This window comes from Cryptomeria japonica, chromosome 3 (assembly GCF_030272615.1).
Source record: "Cryptomeria japonica chromosome 3, Sugi_1.0, whole genome shotgun sequence".
Taxonomy (NCBI): domain Eukaryota; kingdom Viridiplantae; phylum Streptophyta; class Pinopsida; order Cupressales; family Cupressaceae; genus Cryptomeria; species Cryptomeria japonica.
Window position 1 is genome coordinate 419,174,228 of NC_081407.1, and position 17,795 is coordinate 419,192,022.

The 17,795-nt window shown below is 36.2% G+C and overlaps 1 protein-coding gene across 2 annotated transcripts in view; it reads left to right on the forward strand.

Annotated features, from left to right (window-relative positions):
- LOC131070457 (ubiquitin-like-specific protease 1D) overlaps nucleotides 1-17,795 on the forward strand; it is a 208,061-nt gene that overhangs the window by 154,162 nt on the left and 36,104 nt on the right. For both annotated transcript variants that reach the window (XM_058006014.1, XM_058006015.1), the window contains exon 10: nucleotides 5,764-5,864. In XM_058006014.1, coding sequence (XP_057861997.1) covers nucleotides 5,764-5,864 — 101 coding nt within the window. The remainder of the gene's footprint in view (nucleotides 1-5,763; nucleotides 5,865-17,795) is intronic.

Sequence of the window (17,795 nt, forward strand, 5' to 3'; positions counted from 1 at the left end):
TGAATATAATATAAAATATTAATATTAAAACTTAATGTTAAACCAAGGCATATCCGAGAAAGACATATAAAACAAAGTGTTCACTAAAGTAGCTTAATTTCCCAATGGTGTACGGTGCAGATGCATTCCATAGATATTTGAGTGCACATACATCGTCCCATAAAATATGTTTGATGTTAAGCAGTTCACACCAAAACCTAACATAGAGCGATGTTCTGTTTTTGTTTTCATTTCATGCCAAAACTTGCAAATATAGTTTTTAATATTTATAATGTTTTGTGCCTTTTGGCATATAGAGGAAGCAAGTGTAGGCATACATGTTAAAACTTAATGCCAAATCTTCATGACATAAAAACGTGTAATGTCCCCTTTTCTAGCACACGCTGTATGATGCTGTCGTTAGCCTATTTCTCCATGGTCTGGTAGGCTAACCAGGACTTTTAAGGGATCTTGATGATATTTGGCCTTGGCAGTTTCAGTTACAAGCGATTTTGAGGTGTTTTTGGGATACTTACTATTTATAGTAATTCAGTTGGGCTAGGTCAAGATCATCAGTGGTTCATGAATAATATCCTATCAATGGTTATTGATGATATTGAGTTGAGATTTTAATAATCATTTGCGATTATTAATAAATTTATCAATAAAGTTAAGTTATAAAGTTAAATTAAAATATTTAACTTTATTGATGTGGGAACTTAAGTAAAAGGGAAAGTAATTTAAATATTAAAAGTTACATTTATTAAAGTATGCGGAGACATGAATGTTAAAGGGAAAAAGTATATCTTTTATCCCACATTGGTTGGAAAGTGTGTGAGCTCTCCCAAGAAAGTTATAAAAGGTTCTTAAGATCTCATTTATGGATATGCTTGGTTTATTATTTTGTCTTGGAGAATTTGGGAGCTTCTAGCTTTCAATTTTGAGCCCTAGGACGGAAACCCTTGGGATTTTGGTGGATTGGATGGAAACCCAAGTTTACCCTTTTGTTGGATTCATTTCAGAATTCAAATTGTGCTTCATTGATCAATGCCTTAGTTTTTTGGGTGGGAAGTTCAAGGTACATGGATGAAGATTTATAATTTTTGGAAGTATGCTACAGTGCCACGATTGCTACAGTAAACCTCTGTCATTTCAGTTTAGCTTGTTGTTGGGTATTTTGTGTTAATAGAAATTATATATGTTGACTGGAAATTAACTGGGAATTCATGTTTATATGTATGCTGGGTGCCCATATCTTGTGATGGACGTGACTGTTTAATGGTGTGGGATTTCGCAAGAGGACGACAATGGTCACTCAAACATTTGGGCGAATGTTATAGTGCTGGGCGCCAAGTTTTACGTGTGGTCGTAAGGGTAAAAGCAAATTAATATTTCTGGGATTGAAGGAACTCATATGGATCAGTACATGAGGAATGAATAGAATTTGCTCTTTAATATCTGTTGTTTGTGTTTGGACAAGAAGCGTCCAAGGCAAGTTGTGAGTCTGAAAGGACTCTATAAGAGGTGACGTGAGGCATTTCTGGGCTGAAATCAGAAACAAGATCTGAATCTTTGACTATGTTTGACCAGGTACTGATTATAGTAGTAACTCATTCTCCTTCCAGATTTGGCACTAATTTATGAATGAAGACCCTGCATTGTATGAGGCGTTTGGAAAGACATAACATTGAGTATGAGCAGATTGTCAACTGTTGATTATAAATTTCTGAGTTTTGCAATACTACTTTCAGATTGATGCACTGAACGTAAGGTCAGAAATTTGTAATTTTGTTCCTAATAACTTCGTTTCTGCTTTTTGCAAATTAAACTAAACTTTACTCATTTCGGTTATATACAAGTTGGGAACATTAATCTTTATTGTTCAGTTCATACATGAATGGAGAAATATATTGAAAAAATCTTATCAAATATTCACACCTCTGCAAACTCTGAAAATAAACATCTGCAAATCAGACATGCATGTTCAGATCTGAAAATCATATGAATTCCACATGGGCAAACTGTTTGTCATTATGCTCAGTAGTTAGATAGTGCAAAATAGTTGGGCAAGATTACATAGGGGATCTTACAAAACATGGGAAATATACAGACTATTCAGTATAATAGAAAAATTGCAGAAACTGAGAATGTGGAAGCAAAGAAAAGCAGTACAGTTGAATACATCTTAATCTTGTAGATGCACTGAAGGGGATGGGAGATCAATATCCCTGCTATCCAGATTTTGATAGGCTTTTACCCCAGTTCATACAAAAACTAATTCCTCCTCCTCCTCCTCCTCTCTCTCTCTCTCTCTCTCTCTCTCTAAACAAAACCGAATAAAAATTCTTAAACAAAATTTCTATTCTTTGTTTAATTTTTATTTAAAATGATTGTAAAAATGTCAATTTTCTTTCTTCCTATTAGTTATATTGAAAATTGTAAGTGCAAAATTCAAATTTTCTCAAAAAAATGCACAATCATTACTTAAAATTAATCAATAAAAATGAAGGTTTTCTAATTAATCTGCCCATTAATTAATGGTACATAATATATGGTATGTTCCATTTATTGACTTTTGTAGTAGATTTTAAAATTTCATTGAAAATAATTGATGGTGTGTACGCCATTATAAGATTCTGACAACTTGGAGATTCTTGTGTATTTGAATTTGGCGTGAATTTCAAGTTGATTTGCTTTATTTTACCTGAATTTTGCTTCCGAGGAATCTGGCCACTATAGTGTATAAAGAGCATATAATGAGTACTTTTAAAGAATATTTATTTCTTGCTTGTGAAGTAATATGTACTCCCCATCTTTTAGTTTTGAGTAATGATATTTGATTATTTTCCCTCCTTTGGCAGGGAGATTATTGTTTCTATTTGTGTTTTCAGAAAGTTTGAATATGACAAAAATTGAGTATATTTTTTTAATATTTGTTTATTTTTTATATTTTAAATTTGTTTAAAACAAATAATTTTGATATTGTGATGATCCCTTCCTAAATTCAACCTAAAAACATATATTAGCAATAATTCTAGGATTTAGGAATAGGAGCTCATCCTTTATACAAATTAACTTTTTCCATATTATCCAACCATAGCTAATATTATGCATACCCATCAATCATTTACCTATGCCGATAATGAAATGTTAAAAATATTTTCAATTAAGATGGATAGATTGTTAATTTGCTGTATGATTTACTTCCCATAGATTGCATGAGACTCCTCTTCCCTATTCCGCTAAACCTTACAAGATGGAAGATTTATTGTGCCAAGGGCGCATGACATAGTTTACATGCGGCTCCCTCAAAGTTTTCTACCTGTCTTGGGACATTTTTGCCATGTGACCGATTACTCTGCCTTTCCCCCACACACTCCCTATCTTTGCAAGTATTAGAGAAAAACAAAGAATCAGATGACTGCAATCTATGGGTTAAGGATTTAATTTGATATTGCATTATTTGAATTACATTGTCAGTTATTTACTTAGTATTATTTTGTATCAGTATTAATTATTATTTGTCATTAAACATTACGTTATTCCTTATATTTTTAGCACTATATGAGTTTACAGCATTACAACAATTTGTGCAAACTGAATTTGATTTCCTTATGCATTCTTGGATTCATTAAATGATATATATATATATATATATATATTATATCTACAGTAATATTATGTGTAGTCATTTTAAAGCTGTGTGAATAATTATATATTAATTGCTTCTTCAGCTTTTATACCATATTAATGCCACTAATTTTATTAAGTTCATATAAGATTTAATATATAGAATATTGGCTGTTATATTCCATTATGAAATCAGAAATCCTTTTCATGTGTACCTGTCATTGAGCTTTTTCTATCCTTGCTGGCTGCCTGGTAATCTCTCTTCCATATGTCCCAAATTGGCACCGAGGGAAGGGTATTTATCCTACCCCTTTTTGAAGGGTCGCTACCTTCCTATTTGACAGAACCCTCCATGAATCGATTGGAGACCATTCAAGCTACCGTTCATTGAAGGGTTATCGGGTCTTAGAGAATATGAAAGTAAATCGGTCAAACAAATATAATCTATGTTTTAATACCAAAGCATCATTCAGTATTTGTAATTGTATCATTTTTAATATAATGTACATTGTTTTTTTTTTTGATAGGTAATTGGCTGAAGCTTGAATAGCTTTTGACTGGAGCTATGAACCAATGGGGCCACAGTAGGGGGGCCCATCCCCATTACATATCTTTGAATTATTATTATTATTATTATTATTATTATTGTGTTTGATTAGATTGACCCCAAGACCTTCCCCATCCTATGGAAGGCCAAGAGTCACAACTTAGAATTCCTCTTTAGATGTCCCTATTGGAAGTTGAACTTGGGTCTCCACCATGAGAACCCAGTGTTTTAACCAGTTAAGCTCAACCCCTTGGACATATGATGTACATTGTTAACATAATGACATCTTTAATATAAAAATTTAAATTGATAACATAATATCATTTTTAATATCACTGTAATACAATCTAATTTTAATATGATTTTAACATATTATATGGCAAAAAATATATAATTATTTCTACTATAAATGGGGGAACATGACAGATCGGGTTTACAAAAAATTGTGGAGTCTTAAGAATAAGACAACTTTCTCTACGTAAGATTTCCTTATGTATTTTGAGAGGGTGCAAATATGGGTGTTATGGAGGGGACATGGCAGATATATCATTTTTTATAGGAAGATTATTATTTTTATTTGTATATTTAAAAAGTGTGTATATGACAAAAATTTAAGCATAATTTTGATATTTGTTTGTGTTTTACATTTTAAAATTGTATAAAATATGTTATGTCTATGAGGAAGTAATTTTTATAAACTTTTACAAAAAATTATTTTTTAGAAGAATATCATTAGTTTCATTTGGAAATTATGCCAAGTCAGATAAAACATTAAATTTAATAATGTTTAGTGAGTGTTGTTTTTGGATTCAACCACATGAGATTTGTTTGCATCAATATGAACTATGGAAATCTGATATCTTTAATTTTATAATGTTCCATATTACTTTTAATTTTCCCCTTAGAGATAGCTACAATATAATGTTTCCATTGGTTGTTGGAAATTTCATGAGCAAATTTGTAAATTTTCAAGATAAAAATCAAGAAAAGTAATTTCTTTGTCTTATTATTAAAACACATAAAAATTGAAAAATAATCAAAATTACCTAATGGAGCTCACATTTCAAAATGTGTGAGGTGCAAATTTTTTTCACAAATATATGGTGCTAAGTGGCCATAGGTGGATCTCATGTATATTTTAACATCTTCCAAAACTACTCATGCATGTCTTGGTCATCTCTTCTACCCACCGCTGCTTTAACAAACCTATTCAAGGTTCCTACAACTTTCATCTCTTGCTTTAGTACAGTGATTACCTTGGGGGCAAATCTCTTCCAGAATTCTACCTTGTGTGTGTTTGATCTATTACCCTCTATCTTCATCTCTACTTCTATCTACTCTAAACTAACCACACTATTGGCAGGAACTTGAGGCATTGCGTCTCTTGTTAGATATACATTAAAAGGAATCATAATTAATTTTATTAAAATATGTTGATGGTTTAGAAAATGATATGTATTAATAAGAAATTATGAGACACAGGTTGCCTATTTGTTACAACTTCCCAGTTAATCTTTATCTCAGGTCATTTTTCTCATGATGATTAAGATAAACTTGAACTTTGCAAACTTACAACTTGCATTTACTGCTGTTGCCTGTTTGTGCAGGTTAGATCTGAAACTGGTAATTCCTTTGCAAAACTTCGAAGATGGTTTAAAGGAGTAAATATCTTTGAGAAAGCATATATCTTTTTGCCCATACATGCTAGGTAAGTTTTTTTTCCAAATGTTTTCAATTGCCTAGTTGAGTTTTTAATAGGTTCATTTGATATGCTGCAGTTATATCTTTACATGTCTTTTAAACTGTAACGATCAGAACTAGCTACCTGTAGAAGTAGAAATGCTGTGTCACTTGATCAAAGTGGAAGGATATAAGGCAATCCTTGCTATGAATAATGTGTATGGAGTTTGAAAATGCTTAGTATAAATGTCACAACTCACATCCAGCCTTAAAAAAGCTATGTGATATATTCATTCATAGAAGAAATGCAAATTATTACAACAAATTCATTCTGTGGATACCATTTGATCCAACGGTATTCATTCATAGAAGGAATGTAAATTATTACAACAAATTCATTCTATGGATACCATTTGATCCAACGGTTATGAATGGACTGATGCTACTTCAATCAAATGGGGAATGTTATACATGTGAACAAATTGCTTGAGTATAGTTCTCCAACCACATTGATTTAACGTATATCTATCACAAGAATGTTATTCAACAGTTGAGGTAAAATGGTCAATCATAAGCTTGCAATATAAGTTATGAGGCCCTCTATAGGCCTTGGTATTCTTGTTGCGTTGATAGTAAAATGTCTATAAATTCACTTATATGGGGTCGATGAGAAGGCTATATAGTCTATGCTTGATCAAGAGGAGCAACCATTTCTCAATTGTATGCATTGCACATGTCCAACCTCTGTTGCGATTAATATGAGAAACCTGGTATCTTATCTCAACAAGCATATGCCAGTGTTTCTATCCTGATTGAAATCCCAAAGTGCCCTAAAGAACATGAGTCTGGTATCTAGCAAATTTTCACACTTGCAATCCACGAAGTCGATAAAGATTGAAAAAGTATTTGCTTATTCATGGTATTGTTATAGCTGAGGACAGTATTTTGACGATCAGTTTACTCAAACTTGAGATGAAAGCTAACTTGAAATTTGTGATAAATTCCTTTCCCATCATCATAGACCCAATAGCCAATGATGCAAGAAAATTATCTCTTAGGTTGGGGTCTTATGGAGGGGGGCTTCCTAAAAAATAGAGCTGGAGCTGCTGAGATTTTTTAGGAAAATTTTAAAGCTGCTGGTCCCATGAATTTTGCAGTGTAGTTCAGCTTAAAAATTTAAGCTCCGAAATTTAAGGAAGCTAGTGATCTCATGAATATAATATCTTTGTCTTCTATACTATGTGCATAATAAAAACAAGTAAAAATAATTCATTTCCCTCCAAAACTATATTTTATTAGAAATTAAACTTAGATGTTTGACAAGTGGTATATAACATCCCTAAGCTTTCCCTTTTTCACCCTCTCAAATTTGCAGGCCTAAAAAGTAGGTGCTCTTATTTTTTTGGAAAAGATACAAATAATCCTACAAAACTATTACAGAGTAATTGGTAAAAATTCAATGTATTAAACAAATGATCAAACGATCATTAAATAGATTACATGAGATCAATGTTTCTAATAAGAAACAACTGATAACTAATGCAAAGTTTCTAATATTTACAATATATTACAATATTGACCATTAAATAACTAAAGAAAGATATTATTCTAATACCCTCCCTTAATGGTCAATCTGTCTACTACACCAAGTTGCCCCCTGAACGGAACAAACTTATTTCGATATAGGGACTTGGTGAGGAAATCTGTTGTCTGGTCCTCAATAGGAACATACTGCAAATCCATGGATCCATCTTCAACCGGCTTGTGGATGAATTGACAATGAAGCTCAACATGCTTGGTTCGCTCATGGAAGACTAGATTTTTGGCGAGTTTCAACACCCTTGCTTTGACTGTTCCTCAATATTCAGCTTTCGTCGAGGAAAGAGCTACGACCTGTTGCTTCTTACTGGTCCAAGTGATAGCACTTGTGCCCAAACTGAAGACATACCCGGATGTGGACTTTTTGTCATCAATAGAGCCTGCCCAATCCGAATCTATGAAACTGATGAGTCTGGGATCTTTGGTCTATTTGTAAAGGATACCAAAGTCTGAAGTGCCCTTGACATAGCACAGGATCCACCTCCGTGCAACCCAATGATCTGATGTTGGAGCTGTCATGAAGCGGGAAATGTAACTCACTGCATAGCTCAGATTAGGTCTAGTGGAGGTGAGATATATTAAACTGCCCACTAGTTGCCTGAAATCGGATTCATTCTCAATTGGAGAACCGGATTTGGCCAACAACTTCAGGCCTTTCTCCATAGGTCTAGATGCAGGTTTGCAGTCTTGCATTTGGAACTTGTCTAGTAGAGTCCTGGCATATTTGGACTGAGAGATGAAGATGCCACGAGATTGCTGCCAAACCTCAACACCTAGGCAATAGTGCAGAAGCCCAAGGTCGGTCATGTCAAAAGACTGGCGTAAATTCTGCTTGATTCCCTAAATCAAAGATGTCAAATTGCCAGTGATGATCAAATTATCAACATATATAACGGTAACCAGAATGATGATATCACTGCCAGTAGGCTTGATATACAAATTTGAGTCGGAAGGACTCCTCTGGAAACCTTGATCAGTGAGGTACTTATCAATTTTCATTTACCATGCCCGAGGAGCTTGTTTTAGGCCATAGAGTGCTTTCACCAGTTTGAGTACCTGGTGCTCTTTTTCAGGCAACCTTGAATCCAAGAGGTTGCGTCATGTAGACCTCTTCCTCTAACTCACCATTTAGGAAGGCACTCTTGACATCCATTTGATGGACCTTCCAGCCACACTGAGCTGCCATGGCTAGGACTAATTTGATGGTGCTCATCTTTGCTGTCGGAGCAAAGGTCTCCTCATAATCAATTCCTTCACGCTGAGAGAAGCCTTTGGCAACGAGATGAGCCTTGTACTTATCCAAAGTACCATCAACCTTGTATTTGACCTTATAGACCCATTTGCATCCAATGGGTTTCTTTCCTGGAGGAAGATCTGACAGAACCCGTATTATTTTTCAGCAAGCTCTAGTGCTCATTTGCCATAGCTTGTTCTCACTCAGGTATACCTTTCGCCTCTGTGTATGTTTGAGGTTCACACATTGTGAATGTTGGCCATGAGAGCAAAATTGACATAGTTAGGCTGTTTTCTCTTCTTCTGAGCAGTTCTACCCTCGATGAGCTCACCAACATGAAGATCAACAATTATCTTAGCCCACCATTTAGGTCGGAGAGTAGAAGTGCCAACATCAGATGCAAGAGGTGCAAAAGGATCAGGTTCATCAAATAGAAGATTAGATGAATCCTGAGGAAGGTCAGGTGGTGCAACTGCGTGTCTAGGTGATCCTGCAAGAGAATGAACTGGTGTAGGTGCAAGAATTGGAACAGTTGGAGCCCTCCCATCAGGTGGACCTAATGTAAGACAAACACCCAAGTCTGAAGCCTTTAATGGGTGATCCTCGGAATCCACAACTGGAGGAGAGAGTTGAAATGGCCCTCGTTCCTCATCAAAAACCACATCACGACTGAAGATGAGAGGATTTGTCTCGATGTCAACCAGTTGGTAGGCCTTGTGAGTATCACTGTAGCCAGTTAGCATGAGTTTTTGGCTCTTGGCATCCAATTTGGTGCGCTTAGCGTCAGGGATCCAAACAAAGGAAGTGGAGCCAAAAAATTTCAAGTGATTGATTCTGGGCTTGCGACCTGACCGGGCCTCTTCCGGATAATACATATTGTTGACCAGAGTCTTTTTTAGATTTTGGTTAGATGAAGATTGCAAGTGAAAAAGATTTTGCGCAGGCTTGAGCTACCGCCAAAAAAAATAAATGTGTGGATTATACAGAAAACGCGAAAAAGAAATCCCAGGAAAAACACGTAGTTACGTGATCATACATAGTCACGATGTAGGGAAAAAATGAACCATGGATTGCGCAGAGAGATGGTGACGCCCGAACATGCCCTGTCGTCACATATAGATCACGCGAAAAAGAATGCAGAGGTCGCGATAAAAAAATCGCTAACACAACTTCACGCGAGTAGGAAAACGGGCTGAAAAATCTTAGAAGCCCAACACGAACAGGTGACGAACACTAACACGAATAGGCGACGAATAGAGAACGGACTTGGGTGGGAAAAAATTTCCCAAAGACAAACCCACGATTTTACAAATGTAGGACCGAAAAGAAGTCTTGAAAAATTTCACTAAAACAATTCTTGAGAGAAATTTTAGAATTATAAATTTTTCAAGAATTTTTAGATTACTCTGATACCATATTATAGAGTAATTGGTAAAAATTCAATGTATTAAACAAATGATCAAATGATCATTAAATAGATTACATGAGATGAATGTTTCTAATATGAAACAACTGATAACGAATGCAAAATTAGAAACTATTAATATTTACAATATATTACAATATTGACCATTTAAATAACTAAAAATATATATTATTCTAATAAGCACAATTTTTATAAATTCATGGGACCACCTCTTCCTTAAAAATAGAGCTTAAGCCCCCCTCATAGGATCCTTGCCTTATTTGGAATGTATAATAGGGCACCCAAAACATTACAATTGACAAACATTACATTCACCTGTTTTAAAAATAAAATATTTGGTCCATTTTCTTCCTAGTTGTGTATTGGTACCTGAAATGCTGATACCTTTCGTAATGGTTTCATGGTATTTCACTTTATCACTTCATTCCTTGGAAAGGATCTCTTCGTATTAAACACTTTGTTTCAAACATCAAAACATGCTTTTTCAGTCTGAACTCTTGAAAAATTTACATTAAAAGTTTTTATGACTTTGATGTCCAACAAAGTTGCCAAGACTACAAATAAAATGTTACCCCATTTATCAGATCCTTTGAGAACAATATTCATAGTGAAGAATCTCTTTGGTTCCTTATTGTCCAAGTATATTTATCTAAATATCATGCTTTACAAAGTCTATTTTTCTTTGTGAAGAATCCCAACCAATTTTGTGTGCAGGGTCATATCCAATCCCTGATTCCTGTTTAAAGGAAGTAGAAACAAGGAGAGATCTAAAAGCATTATATTTGAGGAAATGGACTTATGGAAAATCATTTTAATCAAATATGATTGTATCCTAAAACAGGGATTGGCATTAGATATAATAAATGAGGACACAATCATGAGAAACATAAAGGATATTTAGGAGCAGGATTTAATGAGGGAAATGTCCAGAGTCAGATGGCTTGCAAAAGGCAATAGAAATATTCTTTTTTCCATCAAACCACAATTGCACAAACCAGAAACCTAGAAATCCCTACTGAAAATATTATTGAGTTTCTGCAAAAAATTGGCATTCAGGCAGTAAAATACTTTGAGAAGGATCCAGGAAAGCTATAGCTCCAAAAAATTACTGTTGAACAAAAGCTTGGCTATATCACATTTAATCCTTCTCAATTGTGTGCTGGTTTAAAGGCTTCCACAACATACCTTGCTCAAAAGGAAGATTTGTCTTGGTCATCCCATTAAAATCTCTTTAAATTAAGGGTCTGGATGAATTGGATATCGCTTGTTGTTATTAGAATATTTAATTATATTTTAGTCACCTATATTTAGTTTCTTGTTTAATGGTCATTCAGCTTTTTAGTTGATTAGCTTTTAAGCTTTATTTAGTGTTTAGCTTTTTAGTAGTTCACTTTAAACAACTTGTTTTTAGAACGCCGTCTTGTAATCTATATATATACGCTCGTATATTGTTGAATAGATTAGCTGTTTATTTGAGCAATCAATTTTTCATGGTATAAGAGTGGGTGACGAACTTGAAGAAATTTTTCGTGCCCTTCTACCTAAAACAATTTTCCAGAAATTTTTTCAAGAGAGTTTTTTAATGGAAAAAATCTAGTTGCTCATTCAATTTCACGAGCTAGGGTTTTATCGTTTTTTTCAAAAACAAAGTGTTATTGCAGATTTTCATGCAAGTTTTTGAAGGATTTTTGGACGAAATTTTTTTTTGTTGGGTCGTGAGGGTTTCTGGTTCACGTTTTAGGGCGGATTTTTTTGCACTTGTTTTCATCGCCGCAGTTTTTCGTGGGTTTTTGGCAAGGGTTTTCTCATATTTCTTTCGAAATTTTCTGTGGCATTGGAAATCTTTATTTCGCGATTGTCCGCCATTTTTTTCGCGATCTTTGGTCTTCATATTGCGCAATGGCAGAGGGTTTGACTCCCGCAGTTTTTTAACCCGCGATTCTCTGTGTGTTTTTCAGTGGATTTATTTGTTATTCCAGGCGTGATTTTCGTGTTTTTCAGTGAATCTAGGCACCATTTTCGACGACTTTGCTAGGTCGCGATTTTCAACTCGAATTTGGGTGCGATTTTTGTTGGCAGTGTGATTTTTGCGGCAGCTGCTACGCGATTTTTTTGGGCGGACAACGAGTTTCTTTTTTCCAAGTTTGGACGCAATGTTTCAATATCATGTTCAACGAGAAGGGTTTTTCTAGATGCTATAGGTAGATGTGCCTAGAGTTTTCTGCCCACTGGGGGACAATTCCATTTTGAAAAAAAAATCAAATATTTTTTTCAGAAAATTCACAGTTTTTTCTGCAATTATTTTTTTTACTTGAATTTTGTGCCTCGAATTTTGTGCCAGGGAGTTTAGCGTCCAGATTCTTTGTACCAGCGTCTGCTAAAGGTTTATTTTGACTTTTTTTTGATAGAAAAATCATTTTTTTTTGAATTTGGAATTTGACATCGATTTTCATGCATAAGAAAATAGGAGGGATGGCATCATTGACGATGTCATGTTAGAGAGCAGTCAAAAGTTCAATGGCATAATACCTAGAAGCGAAGGATGCTCTCTATTTTTGAGTATTGTTGCCTTGATCAGATTGTTTTGGGCAAGGAATCTCGTCCTACAACAGCTGGTGATGATCAAGACAAACATGATGTGAAGAATCGAGAGGCTGTCATGCTTATCAAACTCTCAGTCACAGATGATCAACTCCCTCAGGTGCCTTCAGGTAAAACAGCTAAAGAGATTTGGGAACTCTTGAAGGATTTTCATGAGACATCCAACAAGAGCTGCGCTCTCTTTCTGAAGAATATGTTGTTTTCTCTCATGATGGATGAAAATATTTCTATCTAGGCACATATTACAAAGATCAAGGAGATCTGTGACCAGTTGGAAGCTATTGGTCGTACCACGGTCAAAGAGGATATGGTAGTGATCACGTTGAAAAGCCTTCCCAGATCCTACGAGCATTTCATTGACATGCTCAATATCTCATCTACCAATGTTGATCTGAAGTTTCTTGATCTTTGCACCAAGCTTCTACAACAAGATAGATGGAAGCGGCAGTTTGGTAGTAACAATGTCAATGGGGAACAATTGTTTACTGCCAAGGACAAGGGCAAAGGTGAGTACACTCACCAGAAAGGGTAGCGCAACTCTAAGGAGGGGTTCACGTAGCGATTCACATGTCACTTTTGTAGTAGATCTGGGCATATCCAGAAGTTCTGCAGAAAGAGGTTAGTTGATCAGGAGTCCAACCAGGGAGGGTCTTAGGAGCAGGTGCAGGCTCATATTGCAGAGCGTTCTGAAGAGAAGGAGTCAGCCTTCTATGCTTTTTGATTTTGTCATTGGATTTTTTTCTCCACAAAAAATAATGAGAGGGTTTTGCTTGATTTTTTCCTTAAAAATTAGGGAGTGTTGTTTTACCACGTGATGTCTGCTATTTCGCCGCGTGAGGTTTGCTATTTTACCACATGATGTCTACTGTTTTGCCATGTAATGTCTGATGTTATGCCATGTGATGTCTGGTGTCTTGCCACATGATGACTAGTGTTTTACCGCGTGATGTTTGGGGTTGTATCGTGCGACGTTTCAGGTTTTTTTACCATTTTTTTCCACAAAAAAAAATGATGATTTGTATCTTTAGTTTTGGAGGGTTTGCTGATTTTTCCTCAAAATCATGGTTTCAGATTTCAATTTGGTATTGATGTGTTTTTCATGCACATGCGAACACAAAATAAAATGCCAAAGTATCTTATCCTCTCTTGAACAAAGTCTCCCCGAACGCTGAAGATCTCGTAGAAGGATCAATCAGAGTAGCTCAAGGTTCTGATTGTAGGTTCTCTACATGTGGATAAGCTCTTGCGGTATGATGTGATTTTGCTGGAATCACAAAGGGGACTTACATTCGATGACCTGAGCATTTGATTTGCTTTGGATATCACTAGAACGTGGGTCTTTATTGATCCTTGATTTTTAAAAAAGGGAAAAGGATAAGGGTTGGAGAAGGATCTAATTCTAACACTAAGAATGTAGGAGCAATGGATGACCTTTGATGAAACTTTAACTAAGTCTTGCTTTGACATGCTAGGATCATCTCCACAAGGTTAGTGCGATCTTCTAAGGAAAGTTCTATGATGTTCAGATCACCGCTACAAGCATAGACACCGTCAGGTTGATGCATATCAATGAAGAAGCGATAATTGAAGTTAAGCTTAAGCTGAATGATTCCAGTTGACTACGCAAGGCAAGTTTGCAATCAACAAACCGCTAGTAGTATGGATATACAAATTTCACCATTGATCATACAAATTTCTTCCATTCATCTAATAACATGAAATTAAATTTGAGAAGTATAGAGACCATGCAAATTGTAGAATCGACACATAGAATTCACCATTCCTTCAATGAAGTTTACATGTCTTTTGCAACAATCTCTTGGCAACAATCTTTGCCTTCTCTTTCTACTCTACTCTAAAATGCTATCTACTATTGAGCTACTAATTATTGACTATCTCTCTTTTGCTAACTCCTAACTATTAACTAATCTCTGACCATTAACCTTTACAAATGAAGAGCCAGGGCTTTATATAGAGAGCCCTTTACAAATTGATGGCTCTGATTGACTTAGAATAAATGGCTAGGATTACAAGATAGAAACCCTAATTAGGGTTTGTTATAACAAACTTCCTTAGCCAATGAGAAAATTACATTCAATGAGTGTGGACCAATAGGAAGTAGGGGTAGGTACACCAAAGTTTGTGCCATCCCTAATAAATTAGGTACATTGAATCTGGACATGCTAAGGTGGACCGATCCGACTGGAGGAAAATTGACTGGGATGCCACCTTGTCTGACGTTTGTATCATAGTTAAAAAACTTGTGGACTCGTCCGTGGGAGCCACGAGTCGACTCACCAAGGACTCGCGAGGCGAGTCCATTTGAAAGACTCGCGAGTCTTTTGCAAGGACTCACGTGAGTCTTTTGCACGGATTCGCGAGTCTTTCAGATGGACTCGCGTGAACCAGAAAAACCATCAGGCAAGTTTTAAAAATGAGTTTTTTTTCGTTTTTTTGGCCTTCATTTGGCATAACTCCCCCCCTTTTTGACTTTTTTGGGGGTTAAGGGGTAACCCTAATTGGACGTGGGCCAATAGAAAAATAACACCCGACACCTTTATAAAATAATAAAAGTATTTTTGGCCTCGCGAGGCGCTGCCCCTCAACCCCGCCCTGTATCGCGTAAGGGGCGATGCCCCTTGACCCCAACTTGGGGGCGCTACCCCCAAACCCCTGTCAAAAAATATAGGGAGAAACTGTGCTGATGGAAGTAGGGAAAATTTAACCTCCGAGTCTAATTAGGCTCCATATAACAACATAATTAGCATTGAAGAAATCTTGGTATTATACATTTTAGAGCTGAAAGTTTGAAACTATGAGTATGAATGATGAAATTTCAAATATTGCGCATTTGTTGATCATATGACATGTGGAATGTTTCAATTATGGCTCTTATGTTCTCTAAATGTATTAATTTCTTTTTTTTTTTGGTAAAACTATGGCTTTTTTTTTTGCCGAGTCTTTCACGAGTCCGAGTCCGAGTCCAAATTTTTGGTTTGCCAAGTCCGTGGCAAGTCTGAGTTTTTGAACTTTGGTTTGTATCTTGGTTGATCCTCCTCTGTCCTTGATGCAATGAATGATGCACTCCTTGATTCCCTATGTGCTTGATGAGGCTTCCTTATTGTCAAGTTCTTCTTTCTTCGGTAGCATACCTCGCCTTGAAGTGTTGGTAAGGTCATTCTTCTCTATCATCATGTGGGTCTTTTGTTTGGTAGAATGGAGTCTTTTGAGGATAGCTTGGAACTCCTCGAATACTTGTAGCCTTCCAACACTTTAGAAGCATCTTGAGTCCTCCTCCATGCCTTTGGAACGTCCTTGTCCTGGCTTGATTTTCTTCCATCTGCAAATCAACCAAAAGATGATTAAGTAGACATGATATATTTACCCTGGTCATAGCACTTTTACCTTAAATCATTAACAAAAAGGGATCAAAATTGAGGATCCTCCCCAAGGAAAGGCCCTATAAGAATTTCGCTCTAGACCCTTTGGAAGGGTCAAGAGCGAAATTTGCTATTTTGCTCAATTTAGACCTCATTTCATCATTTCATAATCTTAGGCCTAGCCTTCAAACCTCTTCTCATCATAATCTCACAACTAGCCCTTTGCCTAGCTCAAACAAGGTGAAAAATAGGAGTTTCAAAGGATTTCGCCCTGGATCCTCTGGAAGGGTCAGAGCAAAATTTGCATTTTAGGACAAAATCTTCACATTTTGTGACCACAACTTGCTCAAATGCATGCCTAAAGATGTTTCTAATCTCAATCAATACTAGGCTTGATGCAGAATTGGAAGCAAAATAGAGGTTTTAAGAATTTCGCTCTGGACCCTTTGGATGGGTCAGGAGCGAAATTCTTCCTTAAGCTCAAATTCTATCATTTCTCTACTCCAAAATGCCTCCCAAGGAAAGCATACACTAGTCTTCTCTCCACCAAGGCCTAGGAATCCATGTCTTGATCTCAATCATGAGCAAACTAGGTGATTTTGAGAATTTCGCTTTGGACCCTTTGGAAGGGTTAGGAGCAAAATTCAAGATTTGCTTGTTTTCCTTCACCTAGATTCATTCTTCATACCTTGCTTTCCTTTGACTTTCAACTTTGGATCCCTCTCTCATGAAAGCAACATTTGCTTGACCCCTAAGAAGGCTCGAAAGGAGAAATTCGCTCCAAATCATGGCCAAGGACAGGACCTTTAGAGAATTTTGCTCTGGACTCTTTGGAAGGGTCAGGAGTGAAATTCAAGTTTTAGCTCAATTCCTTCATATTTGATGGTCACAAGCTATTCAAAGGTATTCTTAAGGACATCTTCAATCTTAATTCACCCTGATCCACACTTGGCTTGACACAAAATTGAGAGAAAAAGGAGATTTTGGGAATTTCGCTTTGGACCCTTTGGAAGGGTCAGGAGTGAAATTCATGTCTTGAGCTCATTTCTTCATTTTTTCAACTCCAATCCACCTCAAAAGGCAAGGACACATCACTTTACTTCCATCCATGCCATAAGAACCAAGGTCTTGACCTCATCTAAGGGGGAAATAGGTGTTTTCAAGAATTTCGCTCTAGACCCTTTGGAAGGGTCAAGAGCGAAATTCATGATTTAGGACAAAATCCTTCACTCCTCCACTTCTAATCACTTCCTAAGGCAAAAACATGTCAATCTACTTCCAAATATGCCCAAGGAACTAACATGTTGGCCAAAACAAGGAAGGAAATGAGGTTTATGGAGAATTTCGCTCTGGACTCTTTGGAAGTGTCAGGAGTGAAATTCACATTCTAGGTTGATTTCACACTTCTTTGATCCAATCCACCTTCAAACTTGATCACACTCACCTCTCCTTACCACCATCAAGTCTATTTGCCATCTTCTTAGCTCAAAATCCTCACTTTTCAATGCCTTGGGCCAAATAGGGGGTCAAATTGAGGATTTTGCTCTGGACCCTTTAGAAGGGTCAGGAGCGAAATTCATATTTCGAGCTAATTTCTCACTTCCTTTCTCCTTCCCATGCCTTGGACATAACTGCTCAAGCCTCCTTCCATCATGATCAAGTGAATTTTCTCCTCAAGTTGGCATTTAGTTCAAGGTTTTGTGAAGAAATAGGGTCATA